The following is a 25,103-nucleotide window of genomic DNA, read 5'->3' on the forward strand; positions in this document are numbered from 1 at the left end:
CAACAAGGACGTGCACATTTTTATTAGTCACAGAGCGCAAGACAAAAAAAAATGTATATATAAAAACGTTCAAGATACAGTAAATGCAGACAATGCATTAAATTTGTGGTATGCGCGTTCTTAAGAGATGAAAACAGACGAGACTCTGTAATGAACGGAAATAATCGAAGCTCATGGCCTCTCCTTTATCTTTCTTTCCTCTCATTCTTCTCTGAGGGAGTTTATTAAAGACCCGCATTGCCCTTGGCTATTCAATCACTTTTCAGTAAGAAGTAATGGTTGTACTGAATGAATGCAACGGCTGGCAATTCATTACCACAATCAGACGACTAACACCCCACCCCCCCAACATCCCTCCTCTCATCTTGTGTACTTCGCCCTGCTCTTCGGGTAGTTTTCAGCATTAAGCAGAATTCGGGGCCTTGAAAACCGGGATGTCTGATCTGATTTGCACATAACCACCTTTGTTTGTTGAATCTGTTTAGTGTGCTTGTGAGCAATGCGGCGCATTCTAAGCGGAAAACAACACAATGAATAGATGAATGAAATCCTCAAATGACAAATGGCAGAACGTCACATTCACGTGGAGCAGATGGGATGCTGATCATCATTTCACACCTTCTGCTCTCCAAATCTGAAGCAGAAGGGCAGGTTGATCACCAATTAAAATAACTACCTTAGTCTGAAACTAGCGTGATTTTTTTCCTTCCATGCAGCGCAACTATTAGTTTCATTACATGAAAAGAAAACTTTCAAGGCCACTGAGTGATGTTACATCTGCCACAGTTTTGTTGGCAATTTTTTTTATCTCTGCCTAAGAGCAATATACTTTTCCGCTGCCTGCAATTTTCTCATTATCGCCCACTTCCCCTCAACCACTGTTTATTTTCTCCCGTCCCTCACCCTCTGCTCGAGCTCCTGGAGTGTTTTCTCGCTGACGGGGTCCACTTTGGTCACCACCGCTTTCCTGCCCTCCAGTTGAACAATAACAGTCATAATGCAGCACATGTCCACAAGCTCTTCCTGGCATCTCCTCATCCCCGCATCCAGCTCACCTCTCCGAGACGGGTCACGCTTCAGGGCTCCCTTCTCTGCTACCGAGAAGCCCAGAAGGCCTGTCAAAACTTCATTGGACAGCTCCACGTCCAGGTAACCGGTCCCGTCAGATATTGTAGCAGAAACACTCCAAACGCCATTACTGCTGCTCAGTTTTCCCAAGAGAGTCACAATGAAAGCTTTGACATGGATCTCCATGATGTGGAGAAGTGGTTTGGACATTAAATTTTCTAGCAAGCACAAGTATGTAAAGGGTGGAGAGGTCAGAGTGACAGGAGGGACTGTGCTGCCACTCCGAGCATTTTGTTTGGACGACCTTGAAGCTTCTGTTTCGTAGCTAGTGCTCTCGGTGCCTCTACTAGACCTAAGCTGAACAGGGATCTCATTTGGTCCACTAGTCTTCCCACTGGTTTCTGCCTCTTCCAAAATGCAGTCCATATCTTCATCCACAAAATCAATCTCGTCATTAGCAGCCAAATATAATTCACGTGCTGCCTCCGAAGCTGCTGGAGAAAGAAATAGCTCGGGAGTTGTCTTGGTTAATTGCTCTGAAGCTTCTCTAGTGTCCCTTTTCTGTGCGCTGGATCTGGAGTTGATAGACCCAAGTCGTGGCCCAGAGCCACTCAAAGTGCATGATTCAAACAGAGCAGCTTGGGGTTTTGTTGCTCTGTTGGGATTTCCTGTTATTCTGCTGTTCCGTGGTGTGTTTCTGTAACTGCTGTCAGATGGTGTGGGGACACTTTCATTTTCCTGGAAAATCACACTGTCCAGCTCCTCCAGGGGAAGGTCGTCAAAGTCTTCGTCAGGAAAGTCTTCGTCTGCCATGCTGTGATCTTGGATCTGTTGATGAACTGCATCGGGGGGAACTGAGTCAAAGAGGTCAGCTTCCACGTGTTCGTCATCATTTAGGTAACCCTGGTCTAAACCATTTCTGCTGCTTCGGGTCGAGCCACCTCTGTCAGAGCGGGTGGAGAGTTCACTTCTGAAAGACAACAGCAAATTATGTCGGACTGAGTTAACAGGGCTTTTAAATCATCGGGGTTAATCAGCTCACTGTTCAAAGCGCACACAGAAGACTGGACAAAGAAGTTCACACAGACATAAATTTGAAAAAACTGTAGCGACAACACTTTGCATCATCCTATCCTTGAATATTCGTCATCACAACATTGAAACGATATAACAGCTAAATATGAGACAATGTTATTTCTCTGTGTAAGAGATGAGGCCAGTGTAAACTAGTGACTCTGCAGTTCATTCCTCCTGGAAATAATTGTACCCTGCACAACTCGCTTAGCATTTTACATCATGACATATGAACTGTCTTTTTCCTGCATCTCAAAATGACCGGTGTACGTTCCACTTTATTCTCAGCAGCTTCTGTCTCTTCAGGAAATTGATGAACTTTAAATAAAACGGAAATTGTCGTGACATTTGAATCTACCCTGTGATTTCTCCTCCTGCTGTAGGTATACTGCCTATTTGTTAAGAATGTTGTTCTCGTCACCGGCCGCAGCGACGTAAAGACATTTTATTAGAAAACTTTGTGAAGATGCTGTAAGACGAATGCATTAAAACCATCTTAAAGTCTTTTTTTTCCCTGAAGATAAAAGTGATGTTAAAACTAGAAATGCCACGATTTCCACGACAGTGCAAAGTGAGGCTTTGCAGCATCGAAATGTCAAGACATCACATTGTTTACCACCCACCTGGACGAAGCGGCTGGGACAAGGCTCCTGATGGACGAGCTTCTCGAAGACTGAGTGGAAGCCTCATGCAGCGTGCTGTAGCCGCTGTCTCGGGCAGGTTCAACCTGAAGCATTTCAACTTCCTCTTGGGCCTCGAGACTGGCTAACAGCTCTGCATCATCAAGATCCAGATCATCCACTTCCTGGTTACCTTAAAACAAAGAGAAAAAAACAACAACAACAACAACATATATGTTAGTATAATTTTAAAAAATGGGCAGGTTAGATTAAAGAAGAAAAGCAAAGCCATATAAGACAGAATGTCTAAATTTCTAATAAAGTGTATGTAGTGTCACATTGTGCCGATGATGGATGATCTTTGAAGATACACAGAGTCTAATACATATACCTTGTTGTTGTGCTGGAGCCTCCTCTCCTTCCTGTTCCTGCTCAGAAAGTCCCAGTGTCCGACACAGCACCCTGCCCTATCACAACAGTATCAAAATAAGCCACTGAATGTGTATGGTGTACTCCATCTTATTGCTATACAAAATCCTATAATATCTTTGTGTAGTTTTATACAAGAAAAGAGAAATCAGAAGAAATGAGACAAAACGTACGAGAAATCGTTAGAGGTTACCTGGTTATTCCTGTCCACCAGGTCTTCGACCTCACCACCGAGGATTTTGATGTTGGACGGCCCCAAAAGCAAAACACCAAGTCTGCAAACTATCTTTCCTTGCAGCTGCAGCTTTGCACCGGGCCTGCAAGAGTCAGCAACATTTCAGGAAAATGTCTAGTTCTTATTTTTAATTAACAATAACAACAACATTTCATCCATTTCTCATTGTGCTTGGATACTTGTGTTTCTATAAAACTCGAGGCAATATTGTTAGGAGGAAAAGACTTTTATTTCATTTTAGGCAGACATGTGCCCTTTAAAATGTTTTCAAATAACTAGCAGTAAAAAGACACGATATTGCAGTAACATGTTTTACAGCTCAATCCTTAACCTGAGTGCCGCGCTGAGAGCAGGGATTGGCTGATACTCCATAGCCTCCAGGCTCTGAACTCCATCTGTCACCTGTGCAATCAAACATGTTTGATCAGAAAACACGTAAGTAATAAAAAGATTATGATGACATTTATGCAAATCTATAAGAAAAGTGTGTTTGTCTTTTTGTGTGAATTAAACAGATTAAAAGACAGTTGTGTGAATTTTTCAGTTCATTTTCTGCAGTAATCTGAGACCCCGTGGGCTGTTGTCTGGAGGCTCTCATAAATATATGAGGGTTTGGATTTAGACAGAAATATCTGGGCCAAAACTTAACAGCTCTGTAACTGCTCTTTACTTATGAATGTAGACGTATTAAGGCATAAAGGAAAATTAGAAAAACAAAAAAAAACATAGTAGATGATTTGTGCATTTGTGTAAGTTAGCATATTTAATTTAATTTACAATTTCACTAAATAAGGGAAATATGACTATCTAAAATTTTTAAAAATAAACTGAGTTCAATTAGACTGGCCACAACCAGGTTTACTGCCAAACCTGCTAAATCAAGAAATGATTTAAATTAACACAATCTAAAGAAACTCAAAACAGCTGAGAAACAAAACATTGACATCTATCAGTCTGGAAATGATTACAAAACCATTTCTAAAGTTTATCCACAAATGGAGAAAACATGGAACAGTGGTGAACCTTCCCAGAAGTGGATGGTCTGCTAAAATTACTCTAAGAGCTCACCGACAGCTCATCCAGGAGACTCCAGAACAACATCTATTTTGGGATGTATGTACATATTTTGGGGGGAAAAAGTCTGTGGACTGATGAGAGAAAAGTTGAACTTTGTGGAAGGTTTGAGTCTCGTTACATCTGGTGTGAAACTAACACAGCATTTCATAAGAACAAAATCGTACCAGCGGTCAAACATGGTGGTGGTAGTGTAATGGTCTGGGGCTGTTTTGCTGCTTCAGGATGACTTGCAGTCAATGATTGAACCATGAATTCTGATCTCTACCAGAAAATCCTGAAGGAGAATGTCCTTCCATCAGTTTGATCCTAAACATGTGAGCCAATCATCCTCTGAATGACTCAAAAAAAAAAAAAAGTCTGGTCTTATAATAACTCTGGATACTGTAGCATAACTTTAAACAGGTCAATGATACTCAAAAACCCTCCGGTGTGGCTGAATGATAATAACTCTGAAAAGATGAGGGGCCAAAATTCCTCCACAGTGATGTGAACAACTCACTCAGTTATCACAAACATTTGATTGCAGTTCTTGGTGACAAAGGTGTCACAGCCAGCTATGACATTTAGGGGCAATTATTTTTTCACACACAGTTCTAAAACAGTAATTTATATTTACTAAGTTTATGTTTGTCTAAAAATGCAAAATTGTTTGATGATCTGAAACATGCCAGCGTGACAAATATGCAAGAAAAGAAAAGAAAAGGAAATCGTGAATAATAAATAATTTTCCACAGCACTGTAGGTTGTTTAGACTCTAAAACCCATGTAGACTGATTCAGTATGGAAATAACTGTTATTTCGATTTCTTTTAATATGATTATACACGCTGGCTGCCCTGTCCTAGTCAAAGCTAATCTACGACTCTTTGATCAAAAATGGTCTGAGAAACAGTTAAAAAAGTCACAGCAACGTTTCTAAGCAACACCTGCACTGTTCTTTAAGAAAAGAAAAAAAACATACACTGAAAAGTATATTACTTATGGTGGAAATTAGAGTCTGCCTCATATATTCCTGCAATTTACTCTTTCATATGCTCTCACTGATGGTACCGTCCGCTCTGATTCAGTCAGGAAGAGAAGCAGAATTATTCCACTCAACCAAACATACAAAGATAAAGTCTGGTCACAGATAAGTGCTGGACACACTGCGTGCCACTGCAGTCAAGACGAGTCCAGACAATATTTTCTATTAACAACACAGTTTAAAGCTCTGTCTCTACGGGAAGTGCCTGAATGTTTTTCTGTTTGTCTGTGAGACGCTGAAAAGCTACTAAGACACAGACAAATGCAGGATGCTGGATGATGCAAAAGCCAAAGCTTTAAAATGAAATTTTATGTTTTAAATCTGCAATTTTTGATCTCCCTTTTGTGACCCAAGAAGACAACTAGTATCATCACATATTCAACATCTGCTTTTTAAGGTTAACGCTGTTATTTACATAAAGGCATTCATTCAAAAGGCTTTTACTGAAACTCAATTGAGATTTTTTTTAATGGCAACTATGATTCACATAAGACTCTGACCTGCAGTAGAAGCATACGGGTGGGTTTGGCTTCCCAGGGCCTCTGGGTGGTCTGTGTGACTGCAGACACCTCGTCATTGACACAATCTGTGCCCCTCCACTTCTGCAGCTGACCATACGCCGGCTGACTGATGTCCAATAATGAGTCGACCTAAAACAGAGTTGGACCTCTTGTCATGTTTCCATTTGCGTGCACGATGATCAACCGAGCGTTGGTGTCACCAGCAAGGTGAGTTATCTGTATGCACAGCCCAAATTAATCATCACCATTAACTCAAGCGCTATATTTCCTCAAGAGCTTGCTTTGCAATTTTTTTCCCTCTCCGATGCAGGCAAAAAAGCCACAAAAGCAAAAGTAACAACAATAACAAATGTACACACAATACACACAAAAACTCCAATTTTAGACTACTTTCAAAAATCACGGGTCAGTTAAATAAATGCAGCAGGAACGCCTAAATACCCCCCTCCCAATGTGAAAAGCTGAGTGACTTGCCTTTATGTGATTTAGCTCAGGTTTTATGCTGTTGGTACACATATTGTTCTCAGCCTATTGTTTGCTGTTTTTACATGCTTTTTTTTTTTATTTGTTTTTTTTTTTGTTGAAAATATGATCAGAACTGTCCCCAACAACAAAAAGAATAAATAAAGAAACTGGATGAACTATGTAACGTGAAAGTTTGTACCTGAACGCAGAAGTTGCCACTGAGCTCAGTCTTCTGGGCTTCAGCGAGCCCTTCTGGCAGGACAGGAAAGTCCAGGTCTCTGAGGTCTGTTAACAGCCATTGGTCCAGCGCCTGAAAAACCACATCAAGCAGTGAGATTCATTTTTGGTTCACTTACTGTCATTCAGCAGCAGTTACACATAGAGTGGACCTATTATGTTCACTTCCAGTCCCATAATTTATTCTTTTGTTATATGTATATGTATTTTAAATGACACACAGTTAAAACAACCCTTTATTTTAAAGGAAGCTTTAGTGCAAAGCTACCTGCAGATACCGGTGACTCAGATCCAGGAAGAAAAAGTAGAAACTCTACAGAAAAATGATTTAACAGAGTAAGAAAGAAATGTCACAGGGATTTGGATGAATTCAGTGCGTCGGTAGTGTTAGCAATGCCTGCAGATATTTTATTTCTTGTTTATAATATGAACGCGCTCTACAGAGTTGAGATCTCAGGACCACTTGAATGAACCGGCATGCTGCTGAAACCATGAGGTGATGATTTGTGCCTTGAAAAAAACAAAACAAAACAAAACAAAAAACAAGAAACTTTGTCCTCTTCCAAGCATGTAGTGGAAAAAAAAAAACAACAAAAAAAGACAACTTTGGCCAAAAAAGGAGCACAGCTGTTCGACAACAATATTTTGGTACACTGTGTCATACAAATGATGCGTCAATACAGGGAAATATTCCCCACATGACGCCACCGCAAGCTGCGACAGCTGATGCCGAGTAGGATGGAATCATGCTGCCATCAGCTTGTTTTAACAGAAACCAGGATTTGTCAGACCAGAATGTGTCCTTTCACTCTTCAGTCACCCACATTTGCTCATTATTACCTACTCTAGCATGAGCTCCTTGTTCTCAGCTAACAGTGATAGAAATGTGTATGGTCTTGGGCTTCTGTTTCTTGGTTATCAGCCCCAGGGTTGTTTGAGTTTTGCCTTCTGCTAGCTGCATATTTGCAGTATGAAGATCACATGAATTAGGGCTGAACGATTATGGAAAATAATCTAATTGCGATTTTTTGCCCCAATATTGCGATTGCGATGCGATATGCGATTATTTTTTAAGGTCTTTGTCTTCTGTATTATTAAACAAAGACAAGCAATACATCATATAGTATGGCCAATACTATATTACATTAATTTTAAACTGTTCTTTCCTGGAAGACAGACCTCTGTTATGATGACATGAGGTGATGCATGAATTGATGACTGACATTTTTATTTAACTTCTTCAATCACAACAGTATATTTGAACATACACAATAGTTTATTTTTAGCTTACAAACATCTGAGCATAAAGTGCTGACAAGGAACCCTGGTGTAAACATTAAAATGAAAGTCAGTACAATGTGCAGATTGCAGAAATATACATAAAAAAAATCAGTGGCTTTACCACACTCAGTTTTTCGACATCTGTGAACTACTAGACAGTCATTCAATTAAAAAATAATATTAAATAAATAAAACTAATAAATAAAAAATACACACATCTTACTGATCTTTGCAGTCAGTAACATTACACATAAAGTGCAAACATAATAGCAATTGTATAAACACACACACAAACACGCCTTTAAAATTTAAAGGCGTGAAATTGGACGGTCTAGCCTTCTGATTAGCGTCACCGCTGTCTCGGTGGAGTTTAATAAACTCGGCCGTCTGCTTCTTGCTATCTAAAATATAACCAGACACTGGCGTAAATTCTCGACTGTCTCATACTTCTGTTTAATAAGTTTTCTGTTTGACGTTTAGTCAGCTGTGTGAAAACCAAGGAGGAACCCACCCGGGGGATTAATAAAGTTTTATTTTATCTAATCTAATAACTTTAATCTCAGCCAAACCGATTTACTCACGAACAAACAAAACACTGAAAAAAGCCCAACAATAACATTTTTAGGTTGTCTAAGTGACTTATATATTACGTTTAACCCGAGCAGCGAAACTCCGCGGTGATCTGAAAATGATGTGCCGGGAGTTGTGCCGTTCTCGGCCGCATCAGTAACCCTCGAGCTCCCGGCTAGCTGTCGAGCTGGTGGGTAGCAGACGCCTCTGAAAACGTCGAAGCACTTTTGCAAATATGGGATATCTTGATAAACCGAGCAGATATTTGATGTTTACACAACTACTTTCTCGCCTGAAAATATGTTAAAAGTTTATTTTGTGACCCAGAAAGATTAGTATGAGTAATTTTAAAACTTAGTAGCGGCCGCCATTGCTGGAAACTGGAGTTTGGCTGGGCCGCGCTATGAATTCTGGGATATGGTAGTAATTTGGACAGCCTTCGGCACGTCGCTGTGACGTAATCGGTCTACAAATGCGGCCTCAGGAGGATGCAGCCCATGAATTTGGACATGTCCAGAGTATAATCGCAGCCTTTGCGGTTAGAAAATTGCACTTGATCATGTCGCGATATTATCGCAAATGCGATATATCGTTCAGCCCTAACATGAATGCAAAAAAGGAAGAGACACCGAACTAACTGCTGTGTCACAGATGTTATTCAGCTCAGACTGGGTTATTCTACCAAGAGTGATAAAATGTGCATGAACCACATCAAATCCACATGTTCACATCGAAGCCAGTAACCATCTTTGAGTCAAAAGTGGGGTAACCATCCACCCCGTGACCACCTTCTATCATGTGGCCCATACTTAACCCATGTCATAATAAGTGAGCGAACATCTTATAAGACAATAAGTGGAAACAAGATCTCTTAATCTATACTGGAGTTTCTGGAGCTGTGGAGAATTATCCAGAAACAGGTAGGAAAGGAATCCTTAGACTTTTGTTGACAAAAACAAAGCATTTGATTTCTGTCTATCGAGTTGTACACTGCTCCTCCTTGAATCACTACCTTATCGTGGTGGAGGGGTTTGTGTGTCCCAGGGATCCCAGGGGCTATGTTGTCTGGGGGCTTTTGCCCCCTGGTAGGGTCTCCCATGGCAAACTGGCCCTGGGTGAGGGACCAGACAAAGAGCGATTCATAAGACCCTTATGAAAAGGACACCGAGGGAACAGTTTACCCTGCCCGGGATAGGGTTACCGGGGCCCCGCCCTGGAGCCAGGCCCGGGGAGGGTGCCCGAGGGAGAGCGTCTGGTGGCCGGGCCTTAGTCCATGGGGCCCGGCCGGGCACAGCCCGAAGAGGAGACATGGGCCCATCCTCCCGCAGGCCCACCACCCGCAGGAGGCGCCATAGGGGTCGGGTGCATTGTGTGCCGGGTGGCGGCCAGGAGCGGAGGCCCTGGCGGACTGACCCCCGGCTGCCAAGACTGGCAATAGGGACATGGAATGTCACCTCTCTGGTGGGGAAGGAGCCTGAGTTAGTGCGTGAGGTTGAGAGGTACCGGCTAGATATAGTCGGGCTCACCTCTACGCATGGCTTGGGCTCTGGAACCAGTCTCCTGGAGAGGGGCTGGACTCTGTCTCAGTCTGGAGTTGCCCCTGGTGAGAGGCGGCGGGCTGGGGTGGGTATTCTAATATCCCCTCGGCTTGCTGCCGGTACGTTGGGGTTTTTCCCGGTGGACGAGAGGGTTTGTTCCCTGCGCCTTAGGGTCTGGGAACGGGTCCTGACTGTCATCTGCGCTTATGCGCCGAGTGGCAGTTCAGAGTACCCAGCCTTCTTAGAGTCCCTGGGGGGGGGGGGTACTGGAGGGTGCTCCACCTGGAGACTCTGTTGTCCTGCTGGGAGACTTCAATGCTCACGTGGGTAACGACAGCGAGACCTGGAGGGGCGTGATTGGGAGGAACGGCCTCCCTGATCTGAACCCGAGCGGTGCTTTGTTATTGGACTTCTGTGCTAATCACAGTTTGGCCATAACGAACACCCTGTTCGAACATAAGAGTGTCCATAAGTGCACGTGGCACCAGGACGCTCTAGGCTGTAGGTCGATGATCGATTTTGTAATCGTATCAGCAGACCTGCGACCATATGTTCTGGACACTCGGGTAAAGAGAGGGGCTGAGCTGTCAACTGATCACCACCTGGTGGTGAGTTGGATCAGGTGGCGGGGGAGGACACTGGACAGACCTGGTGCACCTAAACCCGTAGTGAGGGTGTGCTGGGAACGTCTAGCAGAGGCCCCAGTCCGCGAGATCTTCAACGCACACCTCCGGCAGAGCTTCAACAGCATTCCGAGGGAGACTGGGGACATTGAGTCCGAATGGACCATGTTCAGCGTCTCCATTGCCGAAGCTGCTGCATTGAGCTGCGGCCGCAAGGTGGTTGGTGCCTGCCGTGGTGGTAATCCCCGAACCAAATGGTGGACACCAGAGGTGAAGGGAGCCACCAGGCTGAAGAAGGAGTCCTATCGGGCTTGGTTAGCCTGTGGGACTCCGGAGGCAGCCGACAGGTATCGACAGGCCAAGCGGAATGCGGCTCGGGCAGTGGCTGAAGCAAAAACTCGGGTGTGGGAGGAGTTCGGAGAGGCCATGGAAAAAGACTTTCGGACTGCCTCGAAGAAATTCTGGCAAACCGTCAGACGTCTCAGGAGGGGAAAGCGGTGCTCTACCTGCACTGTGTATAGTGCTGGCGGAGCACTGCTGACGTCGACTGAGAAAATTGTCAGGCGGTGGAAGGAATACTTCGAGGACCTCCTTAATCCCACTGACACGTCTTCCGAGGAGGAAGCAGAGTCTGGGGATGAGGGGAATGACCCGCCAATTTCCGGGGGCGAGGTCACTGAGGTAGTTAAACAACTCCTTGGTGGCAGAGCCCCTGGTGTTGATGAGGTCCGCCCCGAGTTCCTGAAGGCTCTGGACGTTGTAGGGCTGTCCTGGTTGACACGCCTCTGCAATGTTGCGTGGAGATCAGGGGCAGTACCTGTGGACTGGCAGACCGGGGTGGTGGTCCCCCTCTTTAAGAAGGGGGACCGGAGGGTGTGTTCCAACTACAGGGGGATCACACTCCTCAGCCTCCCTGGGAAAGTCTATGCCAGGGTGCTGGAAAGGAGAGTTCGTCCGTTAGTCGAACCTCGGATACAGGAGGAACAATGCGGTTTTCGTCCTGGTCGCGGAACACTGGACCAGCTCTTTATCCTCTCCAGGATACTTGAGGGTGCATGGGAGTTTGCCCAACCAGTCTACATGTGTTTTGTGGACTTGGAGAAGGCATTCGACCGTGTCCCTCGGGGTGTCCTGTGGGAGGTGTTGCGGGAATATGGGGTGTCTGGCCCATTGCTACGGGCCATTCGATCCCTATACAACCGTTGCAAGAGCTTGGTTCGCATTGCCGGCAATAAGTCGGACTCGTTCCCAGTGGGTGATGGGCTCCGCCAGGGCTGCCCTTTGTCTCCGGTTCTGTTCATAATTTTTATGGACAGGATTTCTAGGCACAGCCAAGTGGCGGAGGGCTTTCGCTTTGGTGGCCTCAGAATCTCATCTCTGATTTTTGCTGATGATGTGGTTCTGTTGGCTTCATCGGGTGAGGGCCTCCAGCTCGCACTGGAACGGTTCGCAGCCGAGTGTGAAGCAGCGGGAATGAGGATCAGCACCTCCAAATCTGAGGCCATGGTTCTCAGCCGGAAAAGGGTGGAGTGCCCACTCCGGGTCGGGGATGAGTTCCTGCCCCAAGTGGAGGAGTTCAAGTATCTCGGGGTCTTGTTCGCGAGTGATGGGAGAAGGGGGCCGGAGATCGACAGACGGATTGGGGCTGCAGCTGCAGTAATGCGGACGCTGCACCGGTCCGTCGTGGTGAAGAGGGAGCTGAGTGTAAAAGCGAAGCTCTCAATTTACCGGTCGATCTACGTCCCTACCCTCACCTATGGCCACGAGCTGTGGGTAGTGACCGAAAGAACGAGATCGCGGATACAAGCGGCAGAAATGAGCTTCCTCCGAAGGGTGGCTGGCCTCTCCCTTAGAGATAGGGTGAGAAGTTCGGCCATCCGGGAGGGGCTCAGAGTAGAGCAGCTGCTGCTCCACATCGAAAGGAGCCAGCTGAGGTGGTTCGGGCATCTGACAAGGATGCCCCCTGGGCGCCTCCTGGGTGAGGTGTTCCAGGCATGTCCCACCGGGAGGAGGCCCCGGGGCAGACCCAGGACACGCTGGAGAGATTATATCTCTCGGCTGGCCTGGGAACGCCTTGGTATTCCCCCGGATAAGCTGGAGGAGGTGGCTGGGGAGAGGGAGGTCTGGGCCTCTTTGCTTAGGCTGCTGCCCCCGCGACCCGGCCCCGGATAAAGCGGATGAAGATGGATGGATGGATGGATGGAGTTGTACACTGAGACAGTCGCACATCCTGCCTACCTGCTGGTTGGTTTGCTGCTGTGACAGATGAGCTTCTCCTCCTGCCTCTCCTTGTAGCCACTCCACACAGGCTTCTAGCCAGGCAAAGGGCACCTGGACATGCCAGGAGGACTGCAGCCATGCTTGGGTAGCACGGACCACTGCCTGAATCCCAGGAGTCATCTCTTCCTCTAAGTGTATTTGGCTCTCTTCTGCTTTTCCAGCTGCTTTCTGTCAGAATATACAGACTGCTTTAGCCACATTCTTATTCCGAAGCTGCTTTAGCCACATTATTTCAATTCAGGTATTCATATCATAGTCGCACTTCTCATTAATTACTCAATAACACATTTAGAGTTTTAATCATTCACAGTTTTTATTGTCATTCAGTCAATGAGTCACTGATGCATTGACTGAACAAAATTATGTGTGCAGAAAAAAAACACACACAAAATCACAACAAAAAGGTTAAAAAGACTGTAGTGTAACTGTCTATTACATAGTAAACACTAAAAAAAATTAATTAAGATGGTAGTGAAGAATAAAAAAATAAAAAATTTATTTACAAAAATATGTAAGTGTATAGCTGAGGTGTCTGGTGGTGGTCAGGTAAAAAAAATGCAACACAGTAGTTATCTGTAGTGCACCGTTTGTTTGTTTGTTTTACTTAATGTAGTTTTAACTTGACTGTATTGTAAGTGCAAAATATGAGAAGAGATAAAATTCTACATTTAATTTACAATGATCCCTGAGCTGAGTCCCCAGTGACCCATGACGGATTAATAGTTAAGCTGTGTTTTAACATGTTCGTTTTTAAATGAAGCCTCTTAGAATAAATTTAGCCTTGCAGTTTATCTTATTTTGTTTTCTAAGTGAGTACTCCAAATGGGCAAAAAATTAATAATAATTCAAGGTAAAGTGTTGAATGTTAACCCTCACTAGATTGCAGGATGAGCTTTTTTGCACACTAGTCTCTTTGTAAAGCCCTCAAAGCACTGGGACCATTTAGAAAAGACTGTTTTATAACAAGAACATAATATTATTGTATCTGATTGTTTTCTTGGGTTATTTGAACAAGGTAACCACACTGTCCCTGTACATGATCTTAAGCAGACGTAAACAGATGTTGCAGGACTGAACGGTTTATTAATTTTAAATTGAAATCGCCAATGAAAACAGTTCAATTACGACAAATATTTCGGATGTCTTTATCATTATCATTACCTTACAAAAATTATGTTTATGTCTTGCAGGTATTTCATGCAGTTGTGCTTTTAAACGTAAAGTATGAAAAACAAATGAAATTCAGCTTTGAGAATATGCATTTCAAATCAAATCGGGACTGCGAAAATATCAGAAAAATTATATATTTTTCCCAACATTGTCCAGCCCTGCTGTTGGAGAGCATGAAAGGGATATCGGGTAAGAAAAACTTTACCAAATAAAAGTGTTTATAACCATTTAGCTGGTATGTATATGTTACCTGAGAAGCACGGGGGCAGACTCGTCCATCAAGTATTGCACAAGTAGGTAGAAAGGCGCCAAAGTTGATTAACCCAGCCTACTTATATAACAAACCTGAACACAAGCATCCAGCAGCAGAGGTCCCTACTCACAACAGAAGGCCTTAAACCAAACACTCGTGTCGGAAAAACGTGACCATTAGCCTTGCAAATTGCATCTTTCTAAACTGGAATAACTAGAAGGGCCACAGTTAACAGTCGATCCATGTCCGGAAACAGACTGGTATGTACCGCCTCGGTTCTCGTGATTGGCGTTCGTTGTAGCCAATCGGATTTATCGCCTGCTTGAGTCGCTCTCCGTTCAGCCAATCAGCACACGGTGAGTCGTCTTATCGTTTTATTTCCAGGTTCGGTGGAGAAGGAAGAGGCAACTAGCGAGGTGTTTGCTGCAGGTTTGTGTTTTGAAGATATATATTTGTGCTTTTTGTTGTTGAACTGCACGGCTACTATAATGAGAACTACGCCTTTAATGTTTGTTTGCTCACTGTGTTGCTTGTTTGGTGCAACCCGCTCTGCTTGGCTGCGATTGTGCTGAACCGAAATTAAGGCAACATGGCGAAAGTAGCTAGCTGCTAGCGTGCGCGACTTAGTGTACTCTTTGTATTGATCGATTGGTTATATTTTAGCAACTCGTTCACGTTAGATCCGTGTCGCGTTACTGTTCGCATTTGAAGCGCTAAGTGGTGCAGAGTAGTAGGGAAGTTTTAAATTCCAATGTGAGCGCAAGAACTCGAAGCGTTTCACTGCGGGCTGGCTAGCTCCGCCGACGGCTAACCGCACCTTAGGCAACGGTCCCTATGTTAGCTTTAACCGGACCAGCTTACTTTCGATTTGGTCACCAGTTCACTATCTTTTGGCTGCTATTGGTTAATATAGTATATATTACTTATATTAAAAAAAAAACAACCCTCGCCTTGTTGTTTTTAGCAATAAGTTATTTTTTGGTCTGCCATTATATGTTAGTGTTAACTATTTAACTCCTGATTATAAAGCTGTTGCGGTTTCTCCTCTCTTCAGCCAGACAAACCCCGTGCGTGATCACATTACAGCTGATAACATTTAGCAACGGTGTTCATTCTGATAACAGTGGTCTTAGTTGATTATCGGTCACTTCAGATAAAATATAAGAATTTAAACCCATCATTGGTGTTTACCGAACTGTCTTCTCGCGCTCTCTATTTATATGCCATCATTTCAGTATTTTAAATTAGCCTCTCCCTCTCTTTCAGGTCGCAGGAGTTGTTTGGTTCTTGCTCCGGTAGTTCCGCCTCTCAACACGCCCTTGTTCTCCTAATAAATATCGGTGAGTCTCTGGGATCGGCCAGTTTCTTCCATGTCAGTCCTGCGATCTACTTTACTCAGATGATTTGTCTAATTTCTTCATTTTTTTTCTTGCTCTTACAATGATAACAAAAAACCTCAGCTCACAGGGGCCAGTTTTCTGCTTCTCCCTCCCAATTGCTACCATCTCTATCCCTGATCGAGGTGTTTGGCTCTTCTATTCTTCTGTTAGAAGACGATGGAGACAGATATTGATCAGCAAGAAGAGGCTTCATTCAGCAACACAGAGACTAACGGTAAAAACCTTATTTTAAAGTTTTGCATGTTGTTTAAATACATCAGATTTTGGACACGGTTGGCAAATCTGTGTATTTGGAGATTAAAGTAATTGCTTTTTTATGTTACAGTAAGGGATCTAAATATTCACTGGTCTATGTTTAAAATTGTGTTTGTGTATTAAAAGAAGTCTTTTCTTTCTTAGATGTGCAGAGGGAGATTTGTATATGTTTAGCTTATAATGGGAGAACAGTTTGAAATCACTTTTCTCTTTCGACTGAATAGTTAATTTATCTTGTTGAAGCGTGTGTGTGCACGTGCACGCTGGCGCAGTGTTGTCATGCTGTGTTTTTATCTCCTTTTGCCAGGTAAGCGCCCCGCTGAGGATGCAGATGAGCAGAAATCATTCAAGCGCTCCAGGAACTCGGATGAGATGGTTGAGCTTCGCATCCTCCTGCAGAGCAAAGTAAATCAGCTTCTCTTTCATTTCACATTTCATGTTGAATCCTTATGTGATTATTTATATTTTTGTCTCATTCTTGTGGGTAGCCCTTCAGTAAGACTGACAATGTCTCCTACTCAGACCATTTTGTTTTTTGTTTTTGTTTTTTAAATGTATTTTTCATGGTTTTCTTTCTGTTCACCTCATTACATTTATGCCTTTTGAATAATTAATTTCCAGGCTTCATTATATTCATAAAGTACTTCTCCTCACATTTAATTGTAATGTCTTTTAATTGCAGCACCATAATTAATATTTACTCTTCTTATCTGTTCTTTGTGTTTTTAGAATGCAGGAGCTGTAATTGGGAAGGGTGGCAAAAACATCAAAGCCCTGCGTACAGACGTGAGTACATCTATTCTATGCAGCCTGAATTTTAATTTTGTTTAGGATTTTAATTTTTTATTCTATAGTTTTTCTATCTCTCTCCTTCTCTCTTTCCACTGGCCTCTAAAACCTGACTAGCCTCTCTTATGGGACAGCAGTTTTTGTTTAAAATTTTTTTTTGTTTTTTTTACAGTAATAGCTATTCAAATATATTTAAATATTTAGCTTTTGTATTTTCTTACATGTAAACAAGGCAAAGTTTCTAAGCCTCCTGTTCATTAGGTCCTCTGACAAACCAGTTGGGGTTGTGTTTATCTTTGTTTTTTGTTTTGTTTTTCTTCTCACATAAACATTATGTAATCATCTAAGCTAAACTATCCCTAGGCACAAAGGCCCAATTTCATGTCCATTTGTTTCTTCACAATGATAATTTATTGTCACACTGCTGATGTGGAAACACTGGTGCTCCTGTTAATTTAAATTTATGAGCACAGTGCTGAGTTTGTAAGGTCACCTGCTGCTCAAGCTAACTTTTTTTTTTTCCCTTCTTTTTTGTGTTTAGACAAACAGGCCAGTTGTTAATTCATTGAGTTTCATTGACTTTCTCTAGCCCTCAGCAATTTGTTGTCCCCCTCTTTTCTCACTGTCTCTGGTTTATTCCCCAACATTGAACTCTTCATGATAATGATATGCCATTACCCATTTTCCAATGTCACTTTTCCTCCTTTTCTCTCTTTGACAAACCAATCTCTGAGAGAATCAAATTAAAGTAACATTTGAACAGTGTAGAGCCTGTATATTAAAAATGTATTCCTCTTCCCTCTTCCCTCTCCCCTTGTTTATTATTTTACTGTTTACTTTTTTGCCCACTTCCTCCTCTGTTGCCCATGTTCTGGATGGCCCCTCCTGCGCCCGCCCACCTGACACCCTGGTTGGCCCTGCCCATAATCGTGCCCTGTCCTTAAATGGGCGCCTTACTTGATTGACATCTGTGCTCGAATGGCCCTGGCCCCTGCCCATGCCACGCCCAGTACAAAGCCAGTGTGTCAGTCCCAGACAGCAGTGGGCCTGAGCGGTATGTCCCTAAGCTCCTCCCTCTCACTGCCTGACTACAGGTCAAATAAACAAGAAGAGATGAATAGTCATCCTGCCTCTGTCCAGTCACTGTATTTTTAAACTACCTGTTCATACAATATATTAGCCTGAGTCAAAATGCCTAAATACCTTCATGTCCAAATCTGCCTGTTGATCCAGTAAAAGCCATGTGAACAACCTTTTATATGCCATTTTTAAAGTCACGTCAGCATTTAAACTTAGGCTGGTGTTGTCAGGGTTTTTCTGCCACTATCTTTTTAAATCTTTGCTATAATCTGTGCAATATGTCCGTGTGTTTTTGTGGTTCCTCTTTTGTTTGTTTGTTTGTTTGTTTGTTTGTTTGTTTTTAAGTTGATCATCTATCCTCTTTATCTTTCGTGTTTTCACTTCCCTCCCCCTTTCAGAGTGGATATACTGGTGTTATTTTTAATTTTTGTTAGTTTCATGTCCTCACTTGCTTCATCATCTCATTCCTTCCTTATGAAGCCCTTCTTTTATATTGATAAACTACAGTAGTCCATCCATTCTGAAATGCAAAAGGCAAGCTGAGATTCAAGTGTTGTGGTTTTTTTTTTTTTTTTTTTTTCCCTTTCCTGTCTTCTGCTTTATCTGAACTTGGTTGACTGCTGAAGCCATTGAAAATACAGGATATCTCTGTCCTGCTCATTTTTGCATTCTTTGGTTTTATATTTATTGCTTCCTCCATCCCCTTAAAAAGCAAACAAAGCAAACTCGAGTGGTGGCAGACTTCATTTACCATGGTGTAATCTGCTCTTTTACTCTTCAACTGCCAACATTCTGCTCCCATGTAAAAACTGTGCTTAAGTTTTCCTCCTCAGTAACTAGTGTTTATTGTACTGTCACTAGGTGGGTGTGGACACCAACATTTTAACTACAAATTGACTGTCCAAACTATTTATTTATTTAAAAAAAAAAGAAAAAAAAAGTTGCGTGTAATTTAAAAAAAAAAAAGCGATGGGGTTATTTATTTGATTTTCCTCTGCGATTTTAAACGTACTGTTTTGCGCATTTTGGGGTCTTTGTGGTCAAAATGTTTGTGGTTTGCATCCACCAAACTCTGCTTTAAGATTTTAGAGTTCTCTTTGGCACCATTGGTGCTCATTCCTGCCAGTTCCTCCTCAAACCTCCCTTGTCTCCCCTCTTCAGTGGTCACCAAATGCAGTCACTTTTCTTTGGGTCCTTTTAATTTTGTCTCTTTGCTTTCCTTCTCTGGACAAAGACTTTCCTTTTCATTGCATTGTTTGGGTGCCAGCTTTTTGCCAGTTACAGAGGTTAAAAAAACAACCTTGACCTAACATGTAAAGTTTAGAAAACCAAAAAAAAACTGGACGCAAATATTTAATTTAGCTGTGTTAGTCTCATTGAATCATTATTTGGTGTTTGACAGTTTTTTCTATGGCAAAAAGGGGGATGGTATGAATTATATAATCTAAAATGTTGTTCCCTTCCTCCTGGGATGCCTTGCCGGCACCCCAACCCCACCCTCTAATTGTTACGCATGGATGAATTCTGAAGCATCCTGAGCATCAGTGCAGACATTGAAACTGTTGGAGAAATCCTGCTGAAGATTATTCCAACATTGGAAGAGGTGAGCACTTTTATACCCCCGTTTTATTTAATTATTTATTTTTCCCCCTCTGATTTTAAGTTATTGCAAAACTAGTTGTTGCAAATGTGAGTTGCTTTGAAAATTTCATATGCTTGTTGTAGGTGTGAGCGTGTTTGCCAGTATGTGGTTTTTAAGGTCAAACTTCACTGGTTTAAAGGCTTTCTGATTGCATGTGTCGGCAGTCTGATGTGACTATGTATAACACTGTTTCTATGTGCCTCTATCTACCATTAATTGGTTTTTTTGTTTTGTTTTTTAAAGAATAAATATTAGAATTTTCCCTCTAAGAGTCTTAAGCTACATTTCAGGTTGAATATGCTCATGTGTTCCCATTGGCAATCAGGTGTATGAGGTAACGATGTATAAAATTTGTATTATGGTTTGAATATGTTAAATGTCCCGTGCAGTACCAGCAGTACAATGGGATGGATTTTGACTGTGAGCTCCGTCTGCTGATCCACCAAAGCCTGGCCGGTTCTATCATTGGAGTGAAGGGAGCCAAGATCAAGGAGCTGCGTGAGGTATCTTCAAAAAAATGGAGATTTGTTTTTGTTATGTTTGTAAATTTTATATTATTCTTAGACTTGATTTAAATGCCATCTTTTGTTCATCTGTCTTTCCCTAATAAATGGACAGCCTTGGGATTTTGTTAAATGAGCATCTGTTTTCTTTGTCCATTCGTGTGTGTGTGTCTGTATTTGTCTCCAGAACACAAAGACCAGCATCAAGCTGTTTCAGGAGTGTTGTCCCCAGTCGACAGACCGTGTAGTTCTGGTTGGTGGTAAAACGGAGAGAGTGGTGGAGTGTATCAAGACTATGCTGGAGCTCATATCTGAAGTAAGGTTATCTATTCTGGAGTAGTTCATTTATGTATTTATCTTTGCAGCTATTTATATATTGAAAATTGCTGATCTATGGGAATTTTTTTTTTTTTTTTTTGTTTGTTTGTTTTTTGCCTTAGGTTTGGTTGGGAGTTTTAATTCAATATGAAATCCATGATAATTTCACAGAACTTAAACCATATAATAATAAATAATACATAAATAATAATATTGTTGCGCATGATCCCTCTATTTTCTTGTAAATTAAATTGACGCTCTGGGCAGGCCTGAATGTTCTGTTTCCCTGTTTCAGGCTCCCATAAAGGGCCGTACACAGCCCTATGACCCCAACTTCTACGACGAGACGTATGAATACGGTGGTTTTACCATGATGTTTGAGGAGAGAGGGGGTGGACGCAGACCAATGGGAGGTTTCCCAATGCGCGGTAGCCGGTCCAGCCATGGAGAGCGCAGCTTTGACCGAATGCCTTCAAGTAGAGGGGGAAGGGGACCCATGCCTCCGTCACGTCGAGATTACGATGAAATGAGCCCCCGCCGAGGTCCTCCCCCACCACATCCGAGTAGGGTTGGTAGAGGGAGTAGCCGTGGACGCAACATGCCAATGGGACACCCACACAGAGGGTAAGAGATGAGCACAGATAACATGCAGTTTGCTCCCCTGCTTTGCTTTTTCTTGTGCACAAATCAGTCTTGTCCCAAGGCATTCCCACTTAAGTGAGTTTGTTATAATAAGAATACATTGCCCATCTTGTAAGCATTCACTGATTTGCTTAATACTATAGAGCTTAATGACTATAGAGATTGACTGACCATGTGACTTTCGCGCATTGCATGCTGGATACTCGTGGCAAAGCAATGCATCAAACGCAAGCATTTGCAGCATCGCAAAACGTTCATTCTCCGGTTCCGATACCTTCTTTCTTTGTCCCCCAAAAAAGTTATGTACAAAACGAAGGAGAACAATGCCGGTCCGTACAAAGACAGACTTGATGAAAAGTCAAAGAAAAGATATGAGGAAAAAATCAAAGGAGTGAAAGGGTCAGACCCTTACGAGCACACAGAGTGGACAAAATATATTAGTGTGCTGCCCAACTTTCACCACGCTCATATTTATAATTACACGGTTCTTGGAGTGAGTGCATACACTCATGAAGTTTAGTAACTTCAGGTCACTGCAACAAGCCCAGGTACAGTTTACTGACGGATGGGTGCAGGACCTTGAAATGCACCGTGTAGAACGAAAGACCATCGTACGTATCATAAGTTTACCAGTCTCACAAATCGTCTTCATAAATACACATTCGTTAACCGTTTATTAATAGGACTTTAAGCTCAACAATAATTAAATAGTAGTGGAAATAATTTCTGATTCGCATTACAGAAATGTAGCAGTGACAATAATATTGTATGCTGTAATCGTCCTGGGCAATTAGTGATACAATAAACAAAGGAGCATAGTGCGACAGTTTCTGTTCAGCGCCAGACTTGCTTGTAACCTATATCACCAATTATGTTATGAAAATGACGTATTAACTACTACAAAACACTGACCTTTGTGGAAATTCTTGGGGCAGACTAACATGTGAGCTGGAGTGTTCTGGGACGTTATATTTGGTCTTTGAATGGCTGCAATCCAGGCCATCTGTCGCCTCTTTGTTACTTCGGAAACATGGCTCAAACAATTTCTCTTCAACGACGTAATCCGATTTAAAAAAAAACCCGATCTCTTTACCCGTCGGCTTCCCGTGGCTGTCATGTGACCGGCTATTGCAGTTAATAATACAACAGCTTCTTGACATTTTTGTGTTTCTTTTTATCGCTGTGTAATGTAATTTCAATTGAAAGCCTGCGTGCGCTAGTACCTCTTGCCACGAGTTCCCAGAATCCTTTGCGGTTTTACCCCTGAATGACGTCACATTTTCAATCTCTATATAAAATTTGAGTTCGAAGTTGAGTCCTTTCACTCCTGTTTAGCGCTTCTTGAGTTTGATAGGTTAAAAAAACAGCAACTCTATATTCAAGAGCACTTGCTCATTTTCCTACATGTCCATATACAGAGCTTAATCTCTTCAGGTGCCTTCTTTCCATTCAGATGCGTTCTGTTTAGGGTCAACTTGGTCCAGTTGTCTTGTGTAAGACGAACTAAGTCCAGTATTCTGTATGTTATTGAGTGGCTATCATTTCATTAAGTGTATGTGCTCATCATTGTCTGGGTGTGTTTGTATCTTTTTTTTTTTTTTTTTTTTGTGCGTTTATTTGTTTTTGCCGACCCCCATCTCCATCTTGCCCACAGAGATGATCGTTACTATGACTCGTACCGCGGCTCAGATGAGAGGTCAAAGTAAGTTTCTGCCCCTAAACCTTTGACTAAACCTCCTAACTAATCTCAACAGGGATACTTTGACATTCTGATTTTCAGTTGGTTTGTATTACCTGCATTTGTCACATTATAAGTAGATGTTCTGTAATTCACTTCATGTTAACGCCAGTGGGATTTTGCCCATCGGTCTGTGTTTGGAGTGATTCGCTGCTGCTGAAAGCCTAAATTTACATTCACAAATGAAATGGACAATTTGTCTGGAGTTTATGAAAATTAATTGTTAAGGTATCCCCACATGTTTCCTCTGCTCTACACATTTTTCTGCTCATTTTTGAGAAACTAAAAGATTTACTCTTCTTTTGTATTGCTAACTACTAAATACTACAGTTTGTTTTTTTAGTACCCTAACCTTCATTCACATGTTCAGCCCATCTATTTGGAGTGCTTTGTAGGACAGTAGAGCAACACTGTATGACAAGCTCTTTCTTGTGATGGTAACACATTCATTGTGCTACTCATTAGATAGTTATTTTGTGGTGGTGTGTGAGGGTCATGTGCTGATGTGATGCTTGTCACTTACAGCCCCTGCTAAGAGGTATGCTTTCAATGCCAGCTTTTGATTTAAAAATATTTTTAATATATAGAGATGTATAATTTTGCTTCATTTTGGACTCTTAAATCCAACCTGAAGTAAACCAATTCAAGCAAATTATGTTGGGTGTCAAACTATGGGCGGGGCTATTAAAAATTCTAAAATGTAAGCTCTGCGATGACAAAACAAGAACAAAGCTATTATGATACCCTGACAGTAGCCTTGTTGATGATATCTCTAAGACTTTTTTATTATTAACAAAACGTGGGGAAAGAGTGTAGCAAAAGCACTACATGATATTAAGTTATGATGAGACTTTTATCACAACATTAACATCTGTGCATGTATGTTCTTAAGAAAAGAAAAAGTACAAAGTACATCCAAATGTGTTTCTTCAGTCTTCTTTATTTTAGCTCAGTCGTGTAGGGGGGGGGAAATTCAGCAGCCCTTGGCTCTGATCATCATCACCACCACCTGTCACTCCTCTCACCATAACACTGTCAGAGCTGTTCCTGTTACTGTGTGGGAAGATGGCTGAGAGGAAATGTGTTTATACTGTAATCTTGCTCAGCGTGTGTGTGCAGTTTGACCTGGACCAGAAATTTTCTTTGGAATGTTGTCAAGCATTTTTCTAAGCTTTTTCTATTTCTTTCCACCCCAACCCACATCTCCCTCTCTCTGTGTTTCTGCCCACCCCTCCCTTCCATCACCAGTGACAGAAGAGGCAGACCGGATCGCTACAGCGATAGCATGGTTAGTGACCCTTTGCTAAATGCATGCGGCTCTGGTACTAGCATCTCATTGGGTGCCAGCGTCCACAACCTAGCATACTTGTTGGTCCTGTCGCCACACAATATGCTGTGATTGTCCCATTATCCTGTCATGACAATAATGGTTTATCAAGTCAGCATGTGATCAACTGCCATAACCAGAGGGATTTTTTTCTAGGTTTTCTTTCTGTACGTCTGTCTGAGGCGAATTTCTTAAAATTTGGCACAAGTTTGTTTGAACTAGAGTATGAACTGGTTTCATTTTGGCGGCCAAAGATCAGAAATAGTTTGAAACAGTTCATTATATATTGTGTAAGTGTGTAACCATGGAACTGATCATAAATGCCAAAGAGTATTAAATGGTTAAGTGATAACTTTACATACAGAAGGGCAGGGCTGGGCAGGATGTAAATTGAAATTTGATTGGTTGGCGGAAGGATAAAATAACAAGGTGGTAATTCTAGTTGACATTACGTCGTCACTCGTGCAAATGAATGTGCATACACTCAAATGAGCCATGGATCCAAGCTAGCTTTTGCATGGTGTAAACCATCCCACCAAATGACCGTAATCACCACAGCCGGAGACACCCCATAATAATCAGCTATAATTACCCTCTTACTGTGTACTTTTCACGGCCAGCCTGTTTTTCCTGTAAAGTGAGGGAGGATGTTGGAAGGGTAGGGAGGTAGGGGGTGGCCGTGGTTGGTTGCTAAGCACTAATAATGCTTTGTTGACAGACTGGAAGGTCTCTCTCCCTCATTCTCCCTCTCCCTCTCTGAGAGCTGGCAGGATACTGCCTGCCGTTGCTCAGCAACAGCTATTTGAATTGCTTGTTGCCCTGGTGACAGCAGCAGCTGAATAGCAGCTGAAAATGGGGGCTGATGGAGATGCAAGGAGAGATGGGGAGGGGGGATGGAGGGAGAGAAGGAGGAGGAGTCTGTATTATGGATGAAATACTGGGTGG

At 42.5% G+C, this 25,103-nt stretch overlaps 2 protein-coding genes across 5 annotated transcripts in view; one reads left to right on the forward strand and one right to left on the reverse strand.

The window, feature by feature from the left end:
- rmi1 (RMI1, RecQ mediated genome instability 1, homolog (S. cerevisiae)) lies at window positions 1–14,942 on the reverse strand. Its single transcript, XM_086314553.1, has 9 exons — window positions 14,462–14,942; window positions 13,000–13,209; window positions 6,712–6,822; window positions 6,027–6,176; window positions 3,758–3,828; window positions 3,385–3,508; window positions 3,154–3,229; window positions 2,766–2,955; window positions 1–2,038 (listed from the first exon to the last, which is right to left on the reverse strand). The coding sequence occupies exons 2-9, from the start codon at window positions 13,159–13,161 to the stop codon at window positions 883–885; spliced, it is 2,040 nt and encodes a 679-aa protein (XP_086170679.1). The 5' UTR covers window positions 13,162–13,209; window positions 14,462–14,942; the 3' UTR covers window positions 1–882.
- Window positions 14,798–25,103, forward strand: part of hnrnpk (heterogeneous nuclear ribonucleoprotein K) — a 13,907-nt gene continuing 3,601 nt past the window's right edge. The window contains exons 1-12 of one of the 4 annotated variants that reach the window (XM_086314555.1): window positions 14,798–14,893; window positions 15,731–15,804; window positions 15,925–16,078; window positions 16,427–16,524; window positions 16,849–16,905; window positions 17,919–17,962; window positions 19,519–19,591; window positions 20,020–20,133; window positions 20,321–20,449; window positions 20,747–21,075; window positions 22,748–22,795; window positions 24,080–24,119. In XM_086314555.1, the coding sequence (XP_086170681.1) occupies window positions 16,021–16,078; window positions 16,427–16,524; window positions 16,849–16,905; window positions 17,919–17,962; window positions 19,519–19,591; window positions 20,020–20,133; window positions 20,321–20,449; window positions 20,747–21,075; window positions 22,748–22,795; window positions 24,080–24,119 (990 nt within the window). In that variant the 5' untranslated portion in view covers window positions 14,798–14,893; window positions 15,731–15,804; window positions 15,925–16,020. The remainder of the gene's footprint in view (window positions 14,894–15,730; window positions 15,805–15,924; window positions 16,079–16,426; window positions 16,525–16,848; window positions 16,906–17,918; window positions 17,963–19,518; window positions 19,592–20,019; window positions 20,134–20,320; window positions 20,450–20,746; window positions 21,076–22,747; window positions 22,796–24,079; window positions 24,120–25,103) is intronic. The other 3 variants (XM_086314554.1, XM_086314556.1, XM_086314557.1) reach the window with 3 other exon arrangements.

This window comes from Aulonocara sp. 'chitande type north' Nkhata Bay, linkage group LG12 (assembly GCF_057382095.1).
Source record: "Aulonocara sp. 'chitande type north' Nkhata Bay isolate Kocher_YH1m ecotype deep benthic linkage group LG12, A_spYH_male_GT1.1, whole genome shotgun sequence".
In the NCBI taxonomy this organism is placed as follows: Eukaryota; Metazoa; Chordata; class Actinopteri; order Cichliformes; family Cichlidae; genus Aulonocara; species Aulonocara sp. 'chitande type north' Nkhata Bay.

What these genes read in the sequence shown, in the direction of transcription:
- rmi1 (XM_086314553.1), bottom strand. Translation starts at nt 13,161, where the DNA reads ATGACTCCTGGGATTCAGGCAGTGGTCCGTGCTACCCAAGCATGGCTG. An exon ending in AGCAGCAAACCAACCAGCAG is followed by an intron (nt 6,823 to 12,999) that starts GTAGGCAGGATG and finishes GTGGTTTTTCAG; the next exon opens with GCGCTGGACCAATGGCTGTT. An exon ending in GTGGCAACTTCTGCGTTCAG is followed by an intron (nt 6,177 to 6,711) that starts GTACAAACTTTC and finishes ACTCTGTTTTAG; the next exon opens with GTCGACTCATTATTGGACAT.